The 27,710-nt window shown below is 45.2% G+C and overlaps 1 protein-coding gene across 6 annotated transcripts in view; it reads right to left on the bottom strand.

The window, feature by feature from the left end:
* PDZD2 (PDZ domain containing 2) overlaps window positions 1-27,710 on the bottom strand; it is a 395,186-nt gene that overhangs the window by 71,337 nt on the left and 296,139 nt on the right. For 5 of the 6 annotated variants that reach the window (XM_070476533.1, XM_070476532.1, XM_070476535.1 and 2 more), the window contains 3 exons: window positions 20,045-20,187; window positions 16,985-17,117; window positions 11,493-11,642 (listed from right to left, as the gene is read on the bottom strand). In XM_070476533.1, coding sequence (XP_070332634.1) covers window positions 11,493-11,642; window positions 16,985-17,117; window positions 20,045-20,187 — 426 coding nt within the window. The remainder of the gene's footprint in view (window positions 1-11,492; window positions 11,643-16,984; window positions 17,118-20,044; window positions 20,188-27,710) is intronic. The other variant, XM_070476536.1, reaches the window with a different exon arrangement.

Genomic DNA, 27,710 nt, shown 5'->3' with positions numbered 1-27,710 from the left:
CCTATTCAGATAATCACTTCATCTCCTTAAGTAGGAAACCAAACAAAACAAAAACCACCCCTGAATTAAAATCTTATTTTCTTAGACCAGCGATCCTTGCAGCCTTGTCTGTCTCATGTTGCTCTGGAGATTCCAAAGACCACAATAAGCTTCACGCAGCCTTTTGAACGTGGCCTAAGCAACCTAAAGTGTTGCTTAAGGAAGATCTAGGTGCATTGAGATCTGCTACTTGGAGAAGTCTAGGACTCTAAGGGGAAGGAGAGGGTCCGTTCAAGGCTTGGGACAGTGGAGAGAAAAATATACAACTTGGGGGAATTATGGATCAGAAGGAGTTCCTGCCTGCTTGGGGCTGGTCATGGGAACAATCCAGCTCCTGCAATAACCACACCAGTCTACATCCCAGGAACTGGTGTCTGCAAAGGCAGCAAGAGGCAAGATGCACATGCCAAGTCTGTGTTCACAAAGGATCCAGTGTGGGCTTGGGGATCTGTGCTTCCAAGTTTCCCACAAGCAGCACAACCACCACAGCTTCTTTCTCTGCATCTCAAACTGCAGCAAGGACGGAGGCAGCAGGGAGCCTAAAAGCTCCTCTTATCTCAAGGCCAGGCACAGATCGGTACCTAGGCTGCATCCAGCCCCCAATCAGAAGATTCTTAGGAACCCTGCCACTCTGTGGCACGCCTGGAAATTGCTATATGGCCAATAAAGGTGCTGAAGTTCCAATATGAAGAGCCACCTGATGTGAGGAGCCAACTCATTGGAAAAAACCCTGATTCTGGGAAAGACTGAGGGCAGGAGGAGAAGGGGGCAACAGAGGATGAGATGGTTGGATGGCATCACTGACTCAATGGACATGAGTTTGAGCAAACTCTGGGCAATAGTGAAGGACAGGGAAGCCTGGTGTGCTGCAGTCTATAGGGTCATAAAGAGTTGGCCACAACTGAGCAACTGAACAGTAATAATAACAACAAAGGTGTGTGGTCACATTGGCTGCTTTCTACAGTGGCCACCATCTTTCAAAGGTTTGCTTTTTAAAATCTGGGTAAGCATCAGAATCACCTGGGAAGCTTCTGGAAACAGACCCCACTCAGATCTGCCACATAGGCTTTCCAGGGTGGGACCTGGGGACAGATCAGCCTAAACCGCACCCTCCCTGTGCATTTTAACATCCACTCGAGCACAGAGATCCCTGAGTACATTTATGCTACACACAGCTCTTCCCTTCATGTGTTTGTGAAGTGCGTTCACCTTTTTGGGGCTTTCTGCTTTTCCCTCATTGCTGCCTTGGCTGTAACATGACTTGTCCAGCGGGACAGGTTTGTTCTCGGCGGAGCTCAGCGGTCTTCTCTCTCACCATGAATTTCTAGCCTATAAAACACCAAGTATGGAGCAGCCACCCCAAGGCTCCTGGCGGCTTGACACTTTACACGACTGTGTACCAGAAGCTGCATCTTTGAGTTCCGAGCTTTCTTCCCTGGGGCCTTTCTGGCTGGTCTTTCCACTGACGTTTCACCACTTCACCAACTCGCTGGGGACAGGCAATCCTTTATGGTGGTTGATTTGTTTAAAGTTCCCTTTTCTGAATTCTCTTCCTAGCTGCTAGCAGCCTTCCAAGCTTAACCAAACAGAAAACGAGAAATCTACTCAGTTGTTAGGGCTTCCCTGGTGGCTCAGCTGGTAAAGAATCTGCCTGCAAAGTGGGAGACCTGGGTTCGATCCCTGGGTGGGGAAGATCCTCTGGAGAAGGGAACGGCTGCCCACTCCAGCATTCTGGCCTGGAGAATTCCATGGACTCTACAGTCCATGGAGTCACAAAGAGTCGGACATGACTGAGTGACTTTCACATACACACTTATTTGTTAATGAGGTGGTTCCAGAGATATTGTACTTTAAGGAAAGGGACACTGTTCTCCCAACGCTATACTTGGAAAAAAACAATTTCTGTATCACTGATATTTGTATCCCAGATGGAAACTCCCATAAGGGAGAGAGGCAGACACAAACAGTAAATGCCTACTAGGTACAAAGTCCATTTAGAATTCATGGTGTGCTGGGCAGGACAGGCAAAGTCAACAGAAGGTAACCAAGTCTTATGGTGAGGAGTATGCAGGGGCATTAAAGAAGAAGAGGGAACAACCATTCACCAGTCTGCCCACCTGTCCAAACACCCGTCCATAACACATACTGAGTTGACAGAATAAACCTGACATGAGGATCCCGTGGACCCTCCACTCATGGGAGGGAATGATATTAAACGAGCAGTCTCATGCATACGTATGTCTTTACAATCCGTGATAAGGGTTATGAAGGAAAATATAGTATGTATTACAGGCATGAGGATATTTGCATCCAGGAAAACTTCCTGGAGGAGGTGAGTCCTGAAGTTAGATAAGGAGACTATTCCTGACCCAGGGGCAGATAGAGGACTTCCCTGAGCAGTAACTGCTACTGGCCCGTGCTCAAGGGACGTGAGACTCAGCACCAGAGCCCACCACTGTGCATCTGAGCAGCCTGTCTAAAAACCCTCCACCTCAAGGCTTTAGGAAAAAACAGTTGCTCCCCTTACAAAAAGCTCAGGAATATGGCTGATTCCTGTTGGTGTATGGCAGAAGTCAGCACAGTATTGTAAAGCAATTATCCTTCAATTAAAAATAAATACATTTTAGAAAAAGGAATCCCCCCCTCAAAAAAAAAAAAAAAAAAGCTCAAGGAGCCCTGAGCCAGTGTTTCTCGGCATTAATAGTTTCACTCTGTGAATATCTGGTTTTTCAGGCAGACTCTGGGACCTTCCTGCTTCAATACTACTCACAAGTTTACACACACTGCTCACTGTCCCTTGCATCAGCCTCTAAGTCTGATTCCCCAGAATGATCTAGCTCAGGCCCCAAACATCAGGCAGTCCCACTGTCTGACTGCAACATCAGTGGCACCCTCACACACTTCACTGAGAGTCCTCAGTGCCCAGGGAAACATTCAAGAGCCAATGTATCAATTATTCAATGCAAATAAAACCCAAGAGCGCCTCTCCTTTTTCTCCATATATAAACATATTAATTATTATATATATATATATATATATATATATATATATATATATAGCTCCCCCCTCCTCCCCAAAGATGCTGCCTTTTCCAAAAGACTGTGATTCCGTTTCTCACACCTCAGGGCTAAGCCATCAACAAACAAAGAATCAAACACCCACATCAGACTTACAGAACCGTAAGATCCAGTTTGGCTTGTCTTTCCTTTTGAAAGACGAACTCCTTTATTCCTTCTTTAACCTTAATAAACCCAAAGGTTCTCCAAGATTTTCCAAACCGGGGATTCCAAAAATGTTAGAACTGATTCCCTTCATGCCAAAGGAAGCCGGATACAGGTCTGCTGATTGATGTGCTAAACAAATCTTCCCAGCAGAACTCCAACAATTGCAGATTTGGCAGCAACAATCATTACTTCCATTTTCATTTTTGTTTGTCTTTGTTAAAAATATAAAAAGGGTAAGACAGGTTCCTGATCACTTAAAAGGAGGTATCACTCATTCCACACACTGTTATGTTAAAACCCTTTTTCTACTCTTCATTTTAAAAACAGCCACTCTCTCAGAAGGCCAGATACATATTTTTCCTTAAAAATCTTATTTTAAAAAAGATGAACTGGATGCAAACTATTATATATAGGATGGACAAACAACAAATTTCTACCGTAAAGCACAAGAAACTATATTCAATATCCTGTGATAAACCATAATGGAAAAGAATATGAAAAATATATGTATAACTGACTTTTGCTGTAAAGCAGAAATGAACACAACATTGTAAATCAACTGTGTGAAGGTGTCAGTCACTCAGTCGTGCCCGACTCTTTGCAATCCCAAGGACTGTAGGCTCCTCTGTGCATGGGGTTCCCCAGGCAGGAATACTGCAGTGGGTTGCCATGCCCTCCTCTAGGAATGAGGTATACCTGACTTCAAAAGTTTATAAATTTAAATATTTTCTTTCTCCTCCCAAAGAGACTGGACTTCCCTGGTGGCTCAGATGGTAAAGAATCTGCCCGCAATGTGGGAGAGCTGGGTTCAATCTCTGGGATGGGAAGATCCCCTGGGATGGGAAGACCCCCAAAGAGATATGTAGCAACAAATAAATAGAAAACAGCAGATGCTGAATGCCAGGGAAACAGAGATTAGCAGGTTTGGGGGTGTGCCAGGGAGGGTTGTATGTGTGCAGATGTATGTGTGTGGTGTGTGTGTGTGTGTGTGTGTGGTGTGCCAGGGAGGGTTGTATGTGTGCAGATGTATGTGTGTGGTGTGTGTGTGTGGTGTGCCAGGGAGGGTTGTATGTGTGCAGATGTGTGTGTGTGTGTGTGTGTGTGGTGTGCCAGGGAGGGTTGTATGTGTGCAGATGTATGTGTGGTGTGTGTGTGTGTGTGTGTGTGTGTGTGTGTGTGTGTGTAGGTCTGCCAGGAGCACAGACAGAAGGAAAGGAAGCACAGGTGGGCTGAATCTGACAGCTTCATGTTAAGCAGTTGTGATTTTAAAGCCAGCGTGACTGAGACACCTTGAAGGACTTTCAACCGAGTGACGTGGTCAGACTCTCATTTAAAAATTGCCACTGTCAGGCAGAAGACAAAGTGGAGAAGACAGACTTGAGAAAGAATGACCAATCGGGTGAATCAGGACCATAGTTGGTACAGGGGAGGGGACTAGACTTGGCTATTTCTGAGACCAACCTGGAGGTTTTGAAGATCAGATGTGGTGGAGGGAGGGGAGGGAGGACCCCCTCAGTGAAGTCAGACCCCACTGAGATGGTGACAGTTACGCGAATAACTGGGATTTCACTGTCCCATCCCAGTTCTCTTTTTGCTGCCTTTACTCCTCGCACTTGATACTCACCATATGGTTCTATTCTAAGCACGCATATGGCTCTATTCTAAGCATGGCGAGAGCTTTTGGAAGGGAAAATCTCATGGCTGTTTATTGCAGCCATGAAAGATAGATCACAGGGGTGCTCACTGCAGACCCTGAGCATTTGTATTACATTTGCTCCATTTAAGTGCGTGGGGTGGCCACGACTTAGAGGTGCAGGAAGAGTCAAAGTCAGAGTCGAACCTGGCATCAGGTTTCATCATTATCTTCAGGGAAGTAAAGGCTTTGTGACTTAGTTGATTAAAACAGTACCAAGTTTCTTTCATCTAAGTGGTTCACCGGTTGTTTAAGGATCATAAAACAAAGAGTCTTGGATTATAAACATAAACTAAAAAATAATTATCCCCCCCCGCCCCCCCCGGAGTTCAGGACCTTTGCGAGGCCCAGCAGGAGATTCTGGGCAGACTGTGAAGTTGGGAAAGTGTCATGTGCTCACTTCCTGGCCCTGCAGGACTCTGTCTCATACCCAGGTCATCTGGCTTAAACCAGAGCTCAAGAGAGTGGCTGACAGATGGTGGGCGTTTCAGCAAAGGTGACAAGCCAGGGAAGAAGGCTGGTATCCCTTCTCTGGGATGTTTTGTGAGGGGTGTGGAGCGGAAGGGGAGGTGAGGTGAGGGGTGTCTGGAGCACAGTGAAGGCAGAACTAACAGTCAAGGAAGGTCAGTGCCGGCTTCTCCACCAACGATAAGGAGTTCGGGATTTGCATTTGCGAGCTGGAGGTGACATGAGGGAGAAACCCAGAAGTACGGCTCTGAAATATGTGCTCTTGTGGGGGACTACTGCTCAGTCATTTGTTTCTTCTTAAAGGCAACCTGAAGTTTCCCAAATAAAGTGTGTTAGGACAGAACACTGAAAAGTCCTTTGGCAAAATTGCAGTAACAAGCACACACAACAAACATAGACAACAAGAGGTGATTAATTTGTAAACTTTTAAGATAATGTTATTGGCAATGACAGGCCCCAGGCACTGCAAGAAATGTAAATTAGCAGAACTTCTCTGGAGAAAACTTTTAATGACGCAATTCTATTTCTACAAGCCATTGAAGCAAATAAAAAAATGAAAAATGTGCAGAGGGCTACACGGCAAGCATGTTCCATGAAGAATTCTTTATGATTTTAAAAATAAAATACACATGTGATAGATGTAAATGGAATTTTTGGTAGAAGATTAGTAAAATAAATTATGGCATATGCATGTTATAAAATATTAGCCATTATAAACCATGTTTTAGGGGAGATGTTTATGATTATATCATTAAGACCATAGCAAGCTTCATAAGTTGTTAATATAAGGTCAATTAAAAATATATATGTGCTTAAGAAAAAAATCAACTTGAAAAGCATAGCAAAATGTTAAATCCTACTATCTTTCAATAGTACGATTGTCAGTGATTTGTATTTTATTTGTGAGGTCTTCTCGGGGATGGGGGGACCAAAAACCACTTATATAGTAGAAACATTACTCTTGAAATTAGAACTCATTTAACTAATAATTTAAATTATGAGTTATGTTTATACATATATATTACAAAGATTGTTATTTAGTTGCTAAGTTGTGTCCAACTTTTTTGCAACCCCATGAACTGCAGCCCACCAGGCTCCTCTGTCCATAGGATTATTTCAGCAAGAAAACTGGAGTGGGTTGCCATTTCCATCTCCAGGGATCGAACCTGCATCTCTTGCTTGGCAGGCAGATTCTTTACCACTGAGCCACCAGGGAAGTCCATATTACATAAATACAATTATAAAAAGCATTATAATTTACAAAACTACAGTAAGTCTAAGTTATAATTTAAATAAAAGTATATAACATATAATGCATTTAATATATGTCATGGGTAATGTTTAGAGCAGTATTTAGTGTAAAAAAATTTCTAGACAATTCCTTGGATTTTTCAGCAAGAGATTATGAATTATGAAATTTCAAAACGTGTGATTCTAACCTCTCCACAGACTACTGGGCCATATACTCGCCCTGGCCTCATCAGAGGAGATGCGGGTGTGTTGCAGAGCTGTCCTCTCTTTACATCCTGAGCTTACCCGACTCTTCACTTAGAGCTGGCTGAGTCAGGCAGGGTGGTGGGATCGAGCCCGCCAGATTGTGGGCACAGGAGGGGAAAAACTGCGGGCTGGAGAGCCATGTCTTTTCATGCTGTTCACGGGGTTCTCAAGGCAAGAATACTGAACTGGTTTGCCATTCCCTTCTCCAGTGGACCACATTCTGTCAGACCTCTCCACCATGACCCGTCGTCTTGGGTGGCCCCACATGGCATGGCTTAGTTTCACTGAGTTAGACAAGGCTGTGGTCCTGTGATCAGACTGGCTAGTTGTGATTGTGGTTTCAGTCTGTCTTCCCTCTGATCCCCTCTCTCAGTGCCTACCGTCTTACTTGGGTACTTACATACTGTGGGCAGTGGCCACAGGACTGGAAAAGGTCAGTTTTCATTCCAATCCCAAAGAAAGGCAATGCCAAAGAATGCTCAAACTACCGCATAATTGCACTCATCTCACACGCTAGTAATGCTTAAAATTCTCCAAGCCAGACTTCAGCAATACGTGAACCGTGAACATCCAGATGTTCAAACTGGTTTTAGAAAAGGCAGAGGAACCAGAGATCAAATTGCCAACATCCACTGGATCATTGAAAAAGCAAGAGAGTTTCAGAAAAACATCTATTTCTGCTTTATTGACTATGCCAAAGCCTTTGACTGTGTGGATCACAGTAAACTGTGGAAAATTCTGAAAGAGATGGGAATACCAGATCACCTGACCTGCCACTTGAGAAACCTGTATGCAGGTCAGGAAGCAACAGTTAGAACTGGACATGGAACAACAGACTGGTTCCAAATAGGAACAGGAGTATGTTTCCAAATAGGAAACAGAGTATGTCAAGGCTGTATATTGTCACCCTGCTTATTTAACTTATATACAGAGTACATCATGGGCTGGAGGAAGCACAAGCTGGAATTAAGATTGCCGGGAGAAATACCAATAACCTCAGATATGCGGATGACACCACCCTTACGGCAGAAAGTGAAGAACTAAAGAGCCTCTTGATGAAAGTGAAAGAGGAGAGTGAAAAAGTTGGCTTAAAGCTCAACATTCAGAAAACTAGGATCATGGCATCCAGTCCCATCACTTCATGGCAAATAGATGGGGAAACTGAACACAGTGGCTGACTTTACTTTTCTGGGCTCCAAAATCACAGCAGATGGTGATTACAGCCATGAAATTAAAAGACGCTTACTCGTTGAAAGGAAAGTTATGACCAACCTAGACAGCATATTAAAAAGCAGAGACATTACTTTGCCAACAAAGGTCCGTCTGGTCAAGGCTATGGTTTTTCCAGTGGTCATGTATGGATGTGAGAGTTGGACTATAAGCAAAGCTGAGTGCCGAAGAATTGATACTTTTGAACTGTGGTGTTGGAGAAGACTCTTGAGAGTCCCTTGGACTGCAAGGAGATACAACCAGTCCATCCTGAAGGAGATCAGTCCTGAGTGTTCATTGGAAGGATTGATGTTGAAACTGAAACTCCAATACTTTGGCCACCTGATGCGAAGGGCTGACTCATTGGAAAAGACCCTGATGCTGGGAAAGATTGAGGGTAGGAGGAGAAGGGGATGACAGAGGATGAGATGGTTGGATGGCATCACCGACTTGATGGACATGGGTTTGGGTGGATAGCGGGAGTTGGTGATGGACAGGGAGGCCTGGCGTGCTGCGGTTCATGGGGTCACAGAGAGTCAAACGCGACTGAACTGAACTGAGCCATGTCTGGTTAGAAAGGTGGGGCTAGCAGAGTCAGGCTAGAGTTGAACAGCTTACTGGCTGGACTGCCACACACTCCGTACCCCTTCTGTGTGGAGGGTGACTGCTGTGCCAGCAGGGGACGGACAGTGCTGGGGGGATGGGGAGGAGGTCACAAGGAGGAAGGATGGGGAAGCTCAGAAGGATCTTGGCCTTGAAGGGTGGGCAGACAATAGCGGGAGAAGAGACACACGCTATTCAGACAGTTCCAGGTTTATCCAGAGAGCCATCTGTCTCTGTAAGTCACCGCTGTAGGGGCTGAAATGTAGATATCAGCCCTCTGAGGCTGCTAGGATATGGTCAGCTATGAGTCAGGGGCGTAACCATAATGTTTGTGGTGGATAAACCTAGATAGATTTTGTTGTCATTTTTTCATTAGTTTTAAATGAATGCTTGTTCTGTTGTTTGTTTTTAAATGTATTAAGTTACTTCTAACCCAGCACCAGATGTACTGGCTAAATTCTAGGGATTCACTGGGAACCCAAACCAGACATCATGTTCCCACATCGCATGGAGTTCACAGTTAGATGGGAGAAACAGATTTTAATCAAATAAGCACAAATCTAAATGTGACAAGTAGTCCATGGGAAAGCCACATGGTCCTGGTAGGAGAGCTGAGAGATTTAATACAGATAGGATATATTCTGGAGGGTTTCCCAGGTGGTGCAGTGGTAAAGAATTCCCTGCCAATGCATGGGGCTGCATGAGATCTAAGAGACGTGGGTTTGATACCGGGGTCAGGGAGAAGAGAAGGAAATGGCAACCCACTCCAGTATTCTTGCCTGGAGAATCCCATGGACAGAGGAGCCTGGCAGGCTACAGTCCATGGGGTCACAAAGAGTTGGACAGACTGAGTGACTGACTAACACACACACACACACACACACACACACACACACACCTTCTTCAGGATGTTTTCCTTTGTTTACTGGAAAGTTGTCTTAATGTGATTTTTGTTAGAACAAAACTCCTTACTGCCATCTTCCAGAAAACTGTCCTCATAAACACAAAAGCCTATGATATTTATGACATAAGTGGTGCTCCTTTAGATGTGGTACCTTTGTGCAGTCCGCAACCTGCACAACCATAGTTTAGTGGCCTTGGAACTCTAATGATAAAAAAGAAAAGGAAAAAGTAACTTTTTTTCCCTTAAATCAATATATCATATATAATATAAATAGTTATATATAGATGTGAGAGTTGGACTATAACAAAGGCTGAGCACTGAAGAACTGATGCTTTTAAACTGTGGAGCTGGAAAAGACTCTTGAGAGTCCCTTGGACTGCAAGGAGATCAAACCAGTCAATCCTAAAGGAAATCAATTCTGAATATTGATTGGAAGGACTGATGATAAGCTGAAGCTCCAATACTTTGGCCACCTGATGTGAAGAGCCAACTCATTGGAAAAGACTCTGATGCTGGGAAAGATAGGAGGCAGGAAAAGAAGGGAACAGAGTATGAGATGGTTGAATGGCATCACTGACTCAGCGGACATGAAGTGAAGTGAAAATCGCTCAGTCATGTCCAACCCTTGGTGACTGTATAGTCCATGGAATTCTCCAGGCCAGAATACTAGAACACTAGAGTGGGTAGCCATTCCCTTCTCCAGGGGATTTTCCCAACCCAGGGATTGAACTCAGGTCTCCTGCATTGCAGGCAGATTCTTTACCAGCTGAGCCACAAGGGAAGCCCAAGAATACTGGAGTGGGTAGCGTATCCCTTCTCCAGCAGATCTTCCCGACCCAGGAATCGAACTGGGGTCTCCTGCACTGCAGGCGGATTCTTTGCTTGCTGAGCCACCAGGGGAGCCGGGTGGACATGAGTGTGAGCAAACTCGGGGAGATGGTGAAGGACAGGGAAGCCTGGCGTTCTGCAGTCCATGGGGTCGCAGAGTCAGACACAACTGGGTCACTAAACAATAACAATTATATAAATGGGATGAGAAATAACATTTTGTGTTGCTGTCTTCTAAGGCCTAATTACAAACAAGACTAACTTCCCAACGCTTACCATGCTGCCTAGGCTCAGAGCTACTGGGAAAGAGTAAGAGATCCAAATGGCAAAAGGAAGGGACCCTCCCCAGGCCTGGATGAATGGGGACCGACAGCTCACAAGGTTTTATACTAAATATGAGATGTCTGTAGGATGTGGGATACAGAGAGGAGCCCGCCGAGCTGCGCTGCAACCACAGTTAACCACAGCCCTCCCGACTCTGCCAGACCACATGGGGCAGGGGCAGCTCACCAGGGCATGAGGGTCACAGGCTGTGTGAGGAAGAACCACGAGCCAAGCGAAAGGTCCTCATCTCATTACAACTGGAGATACATCCATACAAGTGTGCCTGAATGGGTTCTGTGCTATTTTAACATTCCACTTGCAACCAGACATCTCTCAGTCTAAGCTCAACTTCACAAGCAATAATTTTCCAACACTGTATCAAGAAATAGCAATAAAATCCTGTGTGTATTATTAGACTCCCTAGAAGTTGATATATGCACTGAACTCAGTACCAATTGCTCTCTTATTTCTAGGGGTATAGAGCCAATTGTTTTTTCTTAAACGAAAAGTATTACCTTCATAGATTTTTCTGGCTGATTCTGACAAAATAAATAAATAAATAAAAAGATGCACTGTGGTTCTCTCCCATCCTGGTCTGGACCATAACGTCTATCTCAAGCTTTTATCTCTGGCCCTGGTACCCACGTCTTCGGCAGAATGTCGTCCCGGCAGAGCATCCCGGCAGAGCGCAGGCGCACTTACTGCTCTCTGGACGGAAGAGGCGCCGGTGCCTTCGTCTTCGTCTGGCTCCCGGTCTTCGTTGTCAGTCCAAGAGGACACGTCCTCTGTGGAGCTGGTCAGGTCAGGCAGACTCTTAGATGTCAGCCTCAGGAGGTCCTCGGCAGAATTCTCCTGTGGGGAAACAGCGAGAGGCCCGCGAATTACCCTGTGATATCGAGGTCAAGGAAACATAGCAGAGTCAACGGCGAGTGCTCACGTGTTCCCAATCCAAAGACTACATGGAGTATACGTTCCCCATTTCCAGGTGTGCGAGGTGAATTCACATGTCAGGGGTATAGGGCCAATTTGAACCTAGAGTTTGTTTTTTTTTCCTTGATGAATCAGTATTTCTTAGGTGAATGTTTCTATGAGTAATCTAAGCTCCCTGAACTTAAGATCCTTCGATGCTCCCACCATCTTACTTTCAGGATATAGTTTAAACTCCCTCATTGGCAGGCCAACATCAGAGATTTGGCCTCTGCCCAGCTCTCCAAACTCACCTGCCTCCACTCTCCCCTCCAAGCCTCCCTTCCACTCAAGCCCCCCTGACTTTCAAACATGCCAGGCTCTCCCCAGCCATGCTTCCTCTCTCAGCTGCAGCTCCCCCTGTCTAGACCACTCTTCTTCCCAAGACTAAGGCCTCTGTGGTCAAAGCTTGCGCATCCTCTCTTGCAAGGCTTCCTGGAGTCCCACCTTTCTCCTCTCGTGTCCTCTACCATTTACCGCCTCACTGTGGGTATGTAACTTATTCGTCTATCTCCCTTTTTGTCTGAGAGTTCCCCAAACCATGTCGACTCAGCGCTGTGTCCCCAGGTCGAGCTCAGACATCCACTATATTCTCCTCTCACTCACTGCTCATCTCACAAGCCCCTGTTGGTTAGAAAGATTAGATCATTTACTGAATCTCAATGAGACTGGAGACTGATAATGTCTGCCACGAAAGCAGTCCTTGAACAACTTTTAAAGGACAACAGAAATACATGGAGTCACATTCTATTAAGATTAGACTCCAAAGGGGGCTTCATCAACACAGCCCTTCCTTCCTAGACACAGATAAAGTCAGAATGGGTGTGCAGTGCAGGTGAGATCCATGAGGCCACGTGACAATCCCAAGGACAAATGAGGCAGGCACGGGAGCTGAGAGCTCTCCTGGGAAAGGACATGACACGCGAGGCCAGGGACCAGGGCTACAGGGCTGATCTGAGGCCAGCATGAAAGAGCAACGTGCCCTCTCCTCTTTCTGCCACACCAGCAGTTTCTACCAGGAAGGAAACATGTGGAAAGTTTTGATCATCATATTCCTTGGGGGATGACAGAAGACAGAACAACAAAGAAGACCCAGCTTATAAAAGGGACATTACAAACTACCAGTGAGTTGACACCTGGTGAATGACGTTTGTTCCTAGTTTGATGCGGATTCCACTCCTTCAAGGTACCTGAACCTCATTCATTTTAGATCAGTAATTCGAGACTACCATACTTTCAGACCTTGCCCAAGGAAAGGAAAAAGAGTTATTTGCGAGAAAGTGAGCTGAATCCTTTTCTGTGATGTCAACGCTGCTCAACTATTAATAGCAGAAAGCTTAAAAGAGTGAAAGTTCCAACTGTTGAGTAAATTGCACAACAGCCACAAGATGGAATACTCACTGTCATTAAAAATGTTGATCTAGAAATACATTTCCTGATGGGCAAAGAGCTCTTTTAGCTCTTTTTTAGTGAAAAAGCAGGTTAAAGATAATAAGGACCATATTAGTAACAGATGTAAAAATAACCTGGATACAATACGAAAACCATAAAGACACACATTTCTCCAAGTGCTCACTGTGACCAACTACACTGTTTAGAGATCTTTATAGTTCATTTAATCTTCCTAACATCCCATGAAGCAGTTATTGATTCTCACTGTACAAGTGAGATTTCGAAAGAAGCACTAACTTGCTGAAGATACACAGCTTTTAAAGGGCTGTGCTGGCCCTTGAATTCTGATGGGACTGCTTCCAGGTACACTGTCTCCTTGTGTTTGATTCCATTTAAAAGAAAACGTGTTCCTGTCTGGAAGGAAACGCCAGTTAGAGGATGGTACTATTGGCAATATTAGACATTTTATCATGTTTTTCTTCTCTATATTTTTTTTCTGGGTTTTCTACATTAGATACAATGAATACATATTTCTTGATAATAAAAACCAAGAGTGAAACAAAAAAGAGACAGTGCATAAGAGAAATCTGTGTGGCCATGCATGTACTTCCAGGAAAATCAAGATGAACTTGGATATTCTGAGTTTATTCATTCAACAAAAAATTTCTAAGCTCCTCTCTTATACACAAATGACATACTGTGCAGAAACACGAGAAATCCTTTCCAAAGACAGTAACTGTTCTATTTCTAAAACAATGCCTGTTAAGTTTTATGACAAGGTGATGCTTATCTGCAACAATAATTTAGATTTTTTTTTTTTTACTATTTCTGTATAGTATATATACTATATGTATACTATATACTATATAGTATATATACTATACTATAGTAATATACTATATGTGGCAAGTCAAAAGTTTTTCTTTCTTTTCTCTTTCTCTTCGAATATAAAGGCAGAACTGATGTCTGTAGATGATTTGTTCTTTGGGATAAAGAAGAGGAACAGAAGTCAAGCAGTGCCTGACGATCAGGTGCTTTTTCTCCATGGATGAGCACCTTGGACGGAGCAGATTAAGTTCAGGAGCAAACAGCTGGCAGCTGCTGCAGCAGCCTATGTCACTTAGTTGTAGGTGAAGCAAATGGGAAGGAAGAGAAAGCTCTGATGGCTGGTCAGCCTTAGGGCCGTAGCTCCGGACAGATGGCCAAGAGTCAACAGACTGAAAAGCAGAACGGACTCCTGTTCCTCACCTATGGACGCTGCTCAGCCCTACAAAGACCTCAACAAGTGTCCCAAAGTGTCCCAGCCTCTGGCAGGAACACGTGACCTTGTTCTAACACCATGGGCTCTGGATTCCTTTAAATCTTATGTGACTAAGCAGCAGCATAAAAGTCTGAAGGCCAGTGCACCCAGGATGAAAGCTGCTTCTGCCACCCATTGCCTGTATGACCTCTGGACAGATTAACTTATCTCTTAGGCTCTAATCTCATCTTCTGAATGAAAAGAACTAACGGCTCTCTTCTGGGATTCACTTTAAGAATTAACTGAGACAGTAGGTATAAAGCGCCTGGCAACCAGTGGTACCCAGTACATAAGAGTGTCTTTCTTCAAGTTGATGAGTGATGTCTGTTTTAAAAAAATCTCACAAGTGCCCCCTAATTACTAGTTTTACCCACGAGGGGTCGTTTTTTGTTTTTGTATTTTCTTTGTGTCGTTTATGCATAATGACTGGCATTAGAAGAGATTTCTTTCCCACTTTCCAAACTAGCAGGAGAAAGAAGTCAGCCCAGAAATAAAGGTTTGGTGGATATGCTTTAATGCCTGTGCAGAGCCCCCTGCGTGGTTAAGCTGCAAGCTTGGGGAGGTAGGGTGTGTGTGTGTGTAAGAACCAATAATGTTTTTCAAATTCCCACCACATCTGGTCAAATGAGGAATTTGTTTCAGCCTTTCCCTCCTTGTGGGATCCACTAGGCTGACCAAGAGCATCCCTGGCTTTGCTCCTGCCTCAACCCTAGGGAGAGGATCCCACGGCATCTCTTGGAGGCAAAGATGGGGTGTATAAATGGAGAAGGTTTCAATTCCTGCCTCCAGGGCTTCAGCATCAGCTCTTCCTGCCAAGTCTTTGCCAAGCTCTGAATTCTGGCTGGAAGCAGGATTTGGGGTACATGGTATAAAGGAGACTTCTCCAGCTAGAATAATGGAGTGGGTAGCCGTTCCCTTCTCCAGGTGATCTTCCTAACTCAGGAATCAAACCCAGGTCTCCCGCACTGCAGGGGGATTCTGTAACAGCTGAGCCACCAGCAAAGCCTAAAAGGGGAAGGAGATTTTTCAGACGACTCAAAATACTCACCTATTTATTAAACCCAGGGAGTGCTAGCGGTCAAGAATCTGCCTGCCAACGCAGGAGACACAAGAGACACGGATGGAAGGATCCCCTGGAGGAGGAAACGGCAACCCACTTCAGTATTCTTGCCTGAGAAATCTCACGGATAGGGGAGCCTGGCAGGCTACTGTTCATGGGGTCGCAAAGAGACGTGATTCAGCACACAAAACGGGCAATAGACTGTGCAGTCTAAGAAGGAAAATATATAAAAACCTGTGGATGCAGGGTTCAAAAGTAGCATCAAGGATAATTGGAGGAAATCAGACATCCTGGCGAGAGCTATTGCTGGGAAGCGTTAAGGATGGGGTGGTTCATACCAGTGCTCCCCTGAGCTGGAGCCAGGATGAACTGGAGCGAAGCCCCGTGTCTCCACTGCACTAGACCCCGAGTCTGGAGTGTTCTCCCCTGGTATCATGGATGTCACCACCTCAACAGACAATGGAGCAGAACGCAGACAGCCCTGTCCTCCCCTTGTCCCACAGCCGCTGTCCCAGTGCCTCTCTGCAGCGCTCTAAGGCTGCCGAGAACCCGGGGAGAGAGCAGATAGGGGTCCCAGGTCTCAGTACGAGTTTCACATGCTCTGGTGGGTGGCAGGTGAAAGGAGTCCCAGCCTGAGACCTCGTGAAGAAGAGGTGGCAGCCAGACAAGAGGGCATGGCCAGACTCGGTGTCATAGCAAGAGTCAGGGTCCTGACACTGTCAGCTGCATCATGGCCCCCTCGGAAGCTCTGCCTCACTGGGTCATTTGTAAAACCGAGGAGGATGGGAGGGGGCGTAGCTGGATAAGCAAGGTTCACAAGGTTTCCTCTAGCACCGATGCTCTGTGCTGCCAGGGGTCAGAGCCCAGGCCTGCAGCCTGCCCATGCCACCCCAACCTCCTTCCGGCAGGTCCTGGAAGATGTACATCTCCATCTCTCTCTCCCGCCCCTGCTTCCACATCTCCTCCTTGGTTTCCCCTTGGGCCAGCTGCTACCCTCTCTATCCTGTCTTCTCTCCCATTCATCCTTTTCCCTTAGTCCGCGTGATGCTTTTTAATCCCCTAGATAAACCTATTGTGAAAGTAGCTCAGTTGTGTCCAACTCTGCATCCTAGTCCATGGAATTCTCCAGGCCAGAATGCTGGAGTGGGTAGCCATTCCCTTCTCCAGGGGATCTTCCCAACCCAAGGACCAAACCCAGGTCTCCCGCATTGCAGGCGGATTCTTTACCAGCTGAGCTACCAGGGAGGCCCAGATATACCTACTAACGCTCTTAAAGGATGGCAAGATGATTAAATGCCCTTAAGCTCAGGGCCCCTTGTTGGCCTGCACTGCAGAATCATGGCTATTTGACTGGCCCAAGCAAAGCTGAGTACGCATGTGTTAGGAGGTGGTGGTGAGGGGGTTCATGGGGAGGGCTCACAACCAAATCTGCCACTGCCATTCAAAATATTTTACAAAACAAACAAATCCACCTACCTTGCTGGCCACCACCAGCTGAACCACTCCAGTGGCTGAGCGAAGAATGGCCACAGCTTCCTCGTGGGAGAGCCCAACTAGTAAGTGACCATTGATTACCAGCAGCTCATCTCCTAAGGACAGTCTGCCATCCCTGAGGAAATGGAGATGGGAAAAAAAAAAATCCCTTGTCAAGATGTTCTAGGCTTGAGAAGGGCCATCTTCCTGGAGTTGGGGAGGGTTGTCGGAGGGGACAGTCCAAAATGGGCTACAGAGGAGTAGGGAAGATGGGGACAGCTGGGGTGGGACTGCTCATCCTTCTTTCAGGGTCCAAATGCCCAGTTAGCAGAGCTAGGAGCTTCACGATTTCAGAAGGTCCCTTAGTTACAGGCACGATCGTAAGTTACCACCATATCCTACATCAATGTCAATGAAACACCACCCATCTAGGTGGAGACATGATGGAGAGGAACCGAGACCCCAAAGCTTTAGGATAGTTAAGTCTTTCTTTTCTCAACCCTACCTGCTATCCTGACCTTGTGACTGAGTTATCAGCTGAGTCTCTGAGCTGAGCCCCAGAAGAACGAAGGTATCCGAAGCTCGCCAGGAATCCTTCCCTAACCTAAGTCCCTCTCTCTCCCCAGAATTTCCTCTGTGGCACCTGAGACCCTGCACCTCATGCATCTGTAACCCCTGCACCCCAAGAGTCACGGGGCTTTGCGGGTCAAGTCTCAAACTGCCTCCTTCCTCCTTGTGTCTCTGCCGCCAAGCTCCATAAGCAGACGGATGAACAGAAAAATGAACAAAGAAACTGCCTAAGTTACTGCTGTTGCAGGGAACAGAGCTGGTGTACATCACAGGCATGCAAATATGTTCTCTTTGTTTCCTTTAAATTAACTGAATTACTTGGAGCTTCCTTCCTACTGGGCTGGGAGGAGGTCCAGTCACTACAGGGTCTGCCTGCCCTACAGAGGTCCAGGGGACAGATGATTATAGAGCACCAGGCAGGCCTCATCAGTCATGGGGGGGTCAACAGTTCTGTGGGTGCCAACTGAGCCTCAAATGGCCTGGTCTCCCACGATCCCAAGGCATCCAGAGGCTTTCATCCCCACTGCTAAATATGAGATGGGGAATTGGGTGAAGCTGAGAGCCCCAGAGCCCAGGTCCCACCATCCCCTCTGGAGGCTTTGCATCAGCACCCAGGATTTAGGGGTGGGACTCACGCTTGATCCTCACACAGATTTCACCCCAGTGTTTTTCTCTCCGGTCTATAGACTCTCTCCTCCTTGCTTTCTTTCAAAGAATTAACCAACTTCCCTCTCTTCCTCTCCCTCACCATTTTCTCTCTCTGTCCTCTAGGGCATGTATCATTATCTTTTCTATGAATTTAGGCTTTAACAGAAGACAGGAGGCGTGAGAGACTGCTGATAATCTCTGCTTTCTATCCTTCAAAAATCCTGAAAGCAAAGAAATGCTCAGAATCACAGTAGATGCTTGAGATGGAAAGAGAAGACAAAGAGCGGAACCATGGAGAATAAGCACACTGGAACCCCAAGGAGGCATGAGGGTAAGCTCTCTGAAGGAGAGGCATTCAGGAATACAGGAGAACACAGTGGTCTGGGCCAGGGTCCTTGGGTTTACTTATCCACACCACCATCAAGACATCCGTGTCTCTGTTCCTCTGATTTTCCTCTTTGATCCCATCTTTCTCAGCTCCAGTTATTAACTAGAATGCCCCACATGTGAATTAAACACCCAGACACATACACACATACAGGCTAGGGGTGTAAGAAAATGGTGAGACCCATTAAAAAATGGCTCACTTGAAAAATGGATAAGAAGAGTTCTTGTAACCTCAGCTCTGGGCACAGGAATTTCCTAATTGCCAACTTTCCAAAGACCTAGGAGTAATGGGGAAATGGCTACCTGATGAGAATTCTTTAAAGCATCTACCCTTTGGGAAGTATGATGATGTTCTGGATAAGCACTACCTAAGGTCTTAAACCTTCGATAATTACTGCCACCCAGATAAGTGACACCTGAAGTTAATCTCTTCTCTACTCAGGCTAGCAGGATCATACTTTCTAGTTATGGGACCGATGAGCATTGAACACCTTGATAATCTGTGCACTAGTCCTCTCCTCAGTATTCTGTTCTTCAGACCAAATACTTCAAGCTCCTTCAACTTTGCCTAATGAGATATGTTTTTGAGAGACCCCAAGGTCTTGGGCAGGGCATTACTGCTCTGGTTTGCCATTTCCCTCTTAGCATCAGGGTACCTGGGCTGAATACTAATTCCAGACTGGAATCACCTCCCTCATCAGTGAAATTCCACCTTTACCCACTTATGCTATACAGATGGGCATCCAACATACGAATACACCCTACGGTGCTTTGCAAATAGTAGACGTCCTATGTATACAGGAGCAGTCAGCCACGTAAGTAGGAGCTACCTTCCATCTCGGGACGGCTACCTCCCTCTGACTCAACATGGACTTCTTTGACATGTTCTGCCTAAGCACCACCCATCTTTCTACTTCAGAGACTGCTTAGGTTAAAAAAGGAGCTTTGGAGTGTGAATGGTTTTTAGGTCACAAGGAGAAAACTCACATTTATTTTTCTCCCTCCACACCTGCATGACCAAGACACATGTGTTTATATGTGCATCAAATCTTGACAGACATGACGTGGCAGGTGGACTGTGGTCACATTTAAACCCCATCACTTTCCCAAGTCGTCAGCCACAGTGACGATGTGAAGGATGTGGTGTTCCACCATGTGGGACACTCTTGATAAGAAATCACGTGTCACCAGCATCCCCAAACTCAGGATAACATTCACTTGACACTCAAACTGGACTAGAAAGAAATTTAATCCCTCCTTCGCGCAGTGGCCCCACCAATTAGCCACTTCCTGTGCTCAGAAGGGTATTTAATTAGAACTGCTCGTGCCCGATTTCCTGCCATGCTCCAGCACCTTCCTTGTAAGCTGTAATCACCAGGCCTTTGACTACCCCCCGGCACCCGGGGGCAGGGGAGGGGAGGACAAGGAAGCAGAGAAAGGGGGGAGTTATCTAGTCACCTGTGAGCGGCACCGCCTTCCTTCACTTGGGTGACAACGATAGCGTGAGGTGAGCGCTTTGATCCTCGGCCTCCACTAACCTGAATTCCCAGCCCATCCGATTCTTTAAGCAGCTCCATCTTCCATATCCGGCCAACTTCCTCCTTGGAAGAAAAAGTGAGTACACTGTGAAGCATCTGGACAGACACGCACCATTGTCGCAGGGGAGGTCGGGCCGAGCCCCATCACTTGTTGACACACACTGCAGAGGACCACCGACGAGAAAATTCTATGGGTTGGACCAACGTCTCGAGCAGTCAGTGCTGCCCAATCCAGTTCTCTATGATGACAAGAGTATTCTGTGTCTGCATCATCTAACAGGACAGCTGCCAGCCACAGGTGGCTGTCGAATGCCTGAAATGTGACTGCTGGCAAAGGAGACACTGAAAGTTTCATTTCATTTTGATTAAACTGAATGAGCCACCTGGGGCCAGGGAGATGACTTTGGACAGCACGGCAAAGGTGATGTGTGAATTCCCTGACCAGGATCCTGTTAAGTAAAGCTCTTCTGCCTGAAACCCAGATACCACTATGTGAGTAAACACTGGCTGTATCTGGGTTCCGTTTATTTACGACAGCTACTAATTAATAAAGGGAGATGGAAGGAAGACAGAGCCAGGAGACATCAACTAGTTTGAGCCAAGCTTTACCACTTAGTACTTAATGAAAATCACTTGAGGCCTCAAAACCTCAGTTTCCCTGCCTTTAAAGTGGGAATCATTATTAAAACTTCTGAGTCTGGTGTTAAGATTAAATGAGAAAGAAAGCAGGCGGCAGTGCTCCTGACATCTAGTAAGATACATAATAAACGTTAATCGGTAACCATATGTGACTCACACATGCATAAATGTTAAAAACATCACATTGAATTGAATCTTAAACTTCCTGAAAACATGTGAATGAGATCTTGGAGAAATCAAAATAGGAAATTCACTGGTGAATTTGTTATCAACTTCTACACACATTGGTCAATATGCTCTTTATAAACATTAAAAAATGCTATGACAACTATAAAAATCTATCCTTTTTATTTTACTTATTTTTTGGCCATGTGGGGTCTCAGTTCCCCGACCAGGGATTGAACCCACGCCCCCAGCATTGGATGAATGGAGCCTTAACCACTGGACTGCCAGGAATTTCCCAAAATCAATCATTTTTAAAAACTAATAGAGGTCTGTAGGGCTTCCCTGGTGGCTCAGTGGTAAAGATTCTGCCTGCCATGTAGGAGACTTGCAGGAGATGCAGGTTCGATCCCTGGGTCAGAAAGATCCCCTGGAGAAGGAAATGGCAACCCACTCCAGTATTCTTGTCTGGAGAATCCCACGGACAGAGGAGCCTGGCGGGCTACAGTCTATGGGGTCATGAAAGTGTTGGACGTGACTGAACTAAACAACAAAAAAAAAGGTCTCTAAGTCCTCTGAACTGCTTTGGTTCCTTCTCCATTTGACTCCATATTCCATTCCAAGGACACAAACATACATCCACTCAAAACACTGGAGTTCCCTCAGACACTCAGCTATTCAGAGAAATGAAAGCAAAAGCTTCCAAAGTGGTTTATCTGGGAGGCTGACTTTAGGCTCATCCCAAAGTCCTTTTTAGTTCTAGGTATATAGGTAGGGATCCCAATGCATTTCTCAATTTATAAAGCAAAAACCATCTGCTTTCTCCATCCACCACGAAGGTTCAATGGAGCTGCTAAGGCCCAATACAGACAAAGCCATCATCTCCCCCCAAATAGGCAACCTGCCCATTCAAGCTGTTTGCAAAAGAGAAAAAATGTGAGGCATTTAGAAAATCTGAAGTGCATACTGTCAGAAACTAAAATGAGGCTTTATGCAATAGTAAAAAAAACAGATGTAGAATGGTCACTGATGTGCAGCAACAGGAATGTCTAGGGAAATTATTAGCAGACAGAGACTTGTTGGGTCCTACTCTTTTCCAAGCCCAGGGCTGCTCACAGGGGCCCCACAATTCCAGCAACACGCGGTGATGCCAGCTGTCTCCTCCATCCACTGACCACAGGCCCATGAAGCCTGTCTGGCCAAATGTAACTTCAGAAGTCACTGGCTTACCACAGTAGTTCATGAACTTGTCAACAAGCCCTACATCATCCCATCGTCTCACTTTGGACTCCCTGGGTTTTGGTTTGTTGCCTCTGACCTCTGGAACACCTTTCCTTCCCATTCAGGAACAGCCTTCCCTGCCTTCAGAGTCTCTCACGGCTTCACTCCTTCCAAGAAGCCATCCTTGAGAATTACCACGATGCAGCAACTTTCGATACTTCCAGTACATGAGACTGTATGCCAGGAGGAGAACCAAAGAGAGCACAGGCAGGGGTGTGCTGATTAGCTGTTGTCTTGGAGAGCTGAGTATCCTGCATTTACACACAGGCCAGTCCTGTGGCTGCCTCCCTGGGCCTCACAGAGCAGGTAAGAAATGAGCACAGATGGTGGCCTGACTTTCTTTTCCCTTGGAAGATATCCCATGGCTCCTGATGTCCTGAAGATGCGGGACAGTGTTCTTCTCTCTCCCAGTACAGAAAAGCTATGGAACTCTTTCCCAAGAATAACAGGGACCATTATTAGAGCCCAGATACAAGAAAATTCCTTCAGTTCTAGACCAAATTAGTAAAAACGTATCCATCCCTATGACTAATTACACCATCATTTTCTCCCATCCTACCCTCTTTTGGCTAAACATAAGATGTTAGGTATAGTTCACAGAGGATGTGACAATACTGGATACAGTTCTAGTTCTTAAATGCTTTTTAAGGACTTGTGACAAGAAACATGCTGAACTATGATCATGGGGAAAGAAGGATGGCCTAGATGTTTACCCTGACAGAGGAATTAAAGACAGTATTCATTGAGAACACCCACAAACCCACTCCACACCCCTGCCCAAGATGCACACAACTAGTTGAAAGTAAAGCAAAACCACATATCTAATATAAATGACTTCAGAGGGGGACTTCTCTGAAGGTCCAGTGGTTATGGTTTCATCTTCCAATGCAGGAGATGTGGGTGTGAATCCTGGTCAGGGAGCTAAGATCCAACATGCCTCTTGGCCAAAAAACCAAAACATAAAACTGAATCAATATTGTAACAAATTCAATAAAGATTTTAAGAATAGTCCACGGCCACAGGAGGCAGGAATATACAATGGAGAAAAGATAGCCTCTTCAATAAGTGGTGCTGGGAAAACTGAACAGCTACACATAAAAGAATGAAATAGAACACCTCCTAACACCGTACACGAAAATGAACTCAGATGGATTAAAGACATAAATGTAAGGTCAGAAAACTCTTAGAGGAAAACATACGCAGTACACTCCTTGACATAAATCACAGCAAGATTCTCTATGACCCACCTCTGAGAGCAATGGAAATAAAAACAAAAATAAACAAGTGGGACCTAATTAAACTTAAAAGCTTTTGCACAGCAAAGGAAACTGTGAACAAGATGAAAAGACAACCCTCAGAATGGGGAAAAATAATTGCAAATGAAACAACTGACAAAGGCTAAATCTTCAAAACACATAAGCAGCTCAGGCAGCTCAATACTAGAAAAACAAACAGCCCAATCAAAAAGTGGGAGGAAGACCTAAACAGACTTTCCTCCAAAGAGACATACAGATGGCCAACAAAAACAAGAAAAGATACTCAACAGCACTCAATATCAGAGAAATGCAAGTCAAAACTACAATGAGTTAGCAATTCGCACCAGTCAGAATGGCCATCATCAAAAAATCTACAACCAATAAATGTTGGAGAGGGTGTGGGGAAAAAGGGAATCTTCTTGCACTGTTGGTGGGAATGCAAATTGATATAGCCACTGTGGAGAACAGTATGGAGATTCCTTAAAAAAAAGAACAACTAGGAATAAAACTACCATATGACCCAGTAATCCTGCGACTGGACATATACTCTGAGAAAACCATAAATGAAAAAGCCACATGTACCCCAATGTTAACAGTAGCACTATTTACAACAGCGAAGACACAGAAGCAACCCGCATGTCCATTGGCAGATGAATGGAAAAAGAAGTTGTGGTACATATATACCATGGAGCATTACTCAGTCATAAAAAGGAACGCATTTGAGTCAGCTCTAGTGAGGTGAATGGACCTAGAGCCTATTATACAGAGTGAAGAAAGTCAGAAAGAGAAACAAATTTCATATATTAACACATATATATGGAATCTAGAAAAAATGGTACTGATGAACCTATCTGCAGGGCAGGAATAGAGATGCAGACATAAAAAACAGACTTTGGCCACATGGAGGAGGGGGAGGGTGGGATGAGTAGAGAGAGCAGCATTGACATATATACCATCACGTGTGAAACAGAGGGCCAGCAGGAAGCTGCTGTATGGGCACAGAGAGCTCGAGCTAGTGCTCTGTGAGGACCAAGAGGGTGGGGAGGGGTTGGGGGTGGGGAGGAGGTTCCAGAGGGGAGGGGACGTCTGTGTACTTGTGGCTCATGTGCATTGTTCTATGGTGGAGGCCAACACAATATTGTAAAGCAATTACAATAAATTAATTAAAATTTTAAATAAAAAGAATGGTCCACATTAAAAAAAAAATCTTAAAAAGCTTCAGAGGGCAGAAATGACCAATGTCTAATAAAGCCCCTAACTATACTAGCCCAGAAACAGATCTCCTTTCTCACTTTTATCCAATAAGATGATTCCCCTGCCCTAAGAGACCGTAGGAACTAAAAGGGGGAGAATTCAAAGAAAATGATGCAAGTTTCCTCACCATGGAATTTCTTGAGGAACACAAAGGAAGTCAGAAATAGGAAGCAGCAGATGCTATCAGTCTTAATTGTACAACTGTCGTATTAAATCTAGCTGCCTACAGATGAAAGCAGTGTTCAGTTAAAAATAAAATCAGTAAAATAAAATAAAATAAAATCAGTGTCTGAAGTTTATTAGTCTAAAGCTGGAACTATCCAAAACCCAACAGGCCAACTTAAATACAATAATATCAGGTATATTCCCAACTGTCTTCTTACAATTCCACTTAAGATATCCACTACACACACCAGTACAGTCTCTCCTCTTCCTGGCTTTGTCATCTCAACGGGAATAGCAGTATCATCGATTCAAGCTTAAGAGGATATGCAAACCAAAAACCCAAGGACTGTTTTTGATTCATCCTTCTATTTCCTATATTAAACCATAAGTGAGCTCCGAAGGCTCCATTTGCAAAACAGATCCACACCCACCTACCTCTGCTCCTCTTCTCGGCCACCACCCTCATCAGTCACCAGCATTTTTAGCTTGGGTTCTCATACTCTCCAATCTGGTCTCCATTTTTAAGTTTTACCTCTCACAAGCCACTATTCTCCATTACACATTTAGGATAAACTTTAAAGAAAAGCATCATGATGCATTTAACTTAAACCTTCTGACAGCTCCCCACTAGATACAGAGTAAGGCCCACACTCTTCGCAATGGCAAACATGAACTTTTGTAATCTTGTCTTGTTCACATCTTTCACATCACCTCTTAGTCCTCTCCCCATCACTCACTATGCTGCAGTCTCTGCTCCCAGAATATTCTATCATTCCTGTCTCATGGCAGCTTCAGATGCTAGTTTCTCACCAGAAACATTCTGCCCCCAGATACTGCAGGACTTCTCTTCTCCCGACACACAGTCTTCAGCTGAAACATGGCCTCTTTAGTAAGGTCTTTGCTGACACCCAATATCAATTGGCCCCCCGCCCATGTCACTGCTGGGACATCTTTTACTTCACTTTGTTTTATTTCATTTATTGTACTTGCGGTCAGCATCTAACATTCTGCTTTTGTTTATGTATTTATTGCCTGTGGCCCCTTATATGTGATAAATGCCACAAGATAGGAACCTTGTCTCTCATTTACCAATGGATTTTCTAGCAACTAGAGAAGTGCCTAGCACATCACAATACTGCATAAATGTCACTGAAAGAACAAACAAGAGAATGTTTACCCTAATCTTAGGGGTCTCCAAAGTTATTGAGACTGACATTAAGAAGTTTGCCCAGATGGGAGACCTACACGTTTGCCAATGTTCAGAGCGTGAACAGAGATCCAGCTGTAGAGATGACGGAGTTCTGAAGCAGACCCTGTCTAGACAGATGGCTTGGGCTTTTGCTTCCTTCTACGTTGCCTGAAGGAAGGGCAGTGAGACTTTGTCAGTCTGTTGAGAAGAAGCCAAACCACGCAAAATTGGATGCTATGGATGTCTCTATTAATGTCGGAGTGCTACCCTTTCCTATAAACCACCAATTACTGTGTGAGCTCACACATGCATCTCTCCACGAAGGCAAACAGAGGGATTTATTTACCAAAAACAGGGGTAGTATATTAAAGGGAGTTGCCACAGCAGCATTTAAATGACCTCATCTGCTGGAACCCAAAATAAAATGTTACAACAGCATCTTTGCCCCAAATGTGAGAAGACACATCATCCAACCAGAATCTCACTGCAGTAAATGCTCTGGCTTCAACTGAAAACTTATTTTTGAGATTGTTTGCTTATCCCTTCTTACTTAGAATGATCAGTAAGAAATGAAGACACATGTGATCATAATGTCAGAGTTGAAATTCCTCTGTCAACAAACCAAAAAACTCAGCTTGGAGGTAAGAAAACAAGCTCAGAGAAAGGACATGGCAGTCTGAAGGCCACAGAGCTGGGGATGGAAGAACCAGGGCTGGAACTCGGTGTCTCGTCTCTCAGGCTTGGGGCTCTCCTGTGCCTTCGTTATAAATATCTACGAAGCACCTACAGGTGCAATGCACTGAACTGGGGCAGAGATGGCAAAGGATCAGAGACAAGAGTGAGCATGGCATTTTGAAAAAACTAATTCAGCCCAAATCAGGGAGAAAGAGAGCAGTGAGAATCAGGTGGTGAAGGGCCTTATGTGCTATGTCAAGCTAAGGTGTTCGGGTATTACCCCAAAGGCAACTGGACCACCAAATGGTTTCAGCTGCAATGTGCATGGGAAGATGTGCTCTTTAGAAAAGTCCCTCTGATTGCAATGGGACAGTTGAAGATGGGATGAAAGTGGGAGCAGTGTAGACTACTGTGACCACAGCTGAGAAATGACAGCAGCCTGGCCTTGAACCAAAGCTGCAGGATGGGGCTCAGAGCAGTGGAGAGGATGGACATCCCCAAGGGAGCAGGAGTAGACCGGATTCAGGGATTGACCGGACTTGGTGTATGGAAGAGGGGAGTTGTTGCTAAGTGGTCCAACTCTTTGTGACTCTATGGACGATGGCCCACCAGGCTCCTCTGTCTATGGGATTTCCCAGGCAAGAAACTGGAGTGCGTTTTCGTTTTCTTCTTCGAGTGAAGGCAGCACTCCAGCTAACTCCATAATGCCAACTGTCCCAATCTGGCTGGGTGAAGGCGTTTCCCAGGATATGGAATTGCCAGTGAAAAACCAGGAAAGTTCTGCATAATCCAGGGCAAGTAGTCACTAGCTGAATCTCAGGTTTCTGGCTCAGGCAACTCTGTGGATGGTAAGACCTGATGTTAGAATGGGCTCGGTGGTGTGGGAAAGCCATACACCCAGCTTCAGGCATGATGTGAAATACCAAAGATGGAGACATCCTGTAGATGGTTGGTAAGATGCGGAG

Source organism: Odocoileus virginianus, chromosome 14 (assembly GCF_023699985.2).
Source record: "Odocoileus virginianus isolate 20LAN1187 ecotype Illinois chromosome 14, Ovbor_1.2, whole genome shotgun sequence".
Taxonomy (NCBI): Eukaryota; Metazoa; Chordata; class Mammalia; order Artiodactyla; family Cervidae; genus Odocoileus; species Odocoileus virginianus.
The sequence above is the reverse complement of the archived record's forward strand: the minus strand, read 5'-3'. Positions and strand labels throughout refer to the sequence as shown.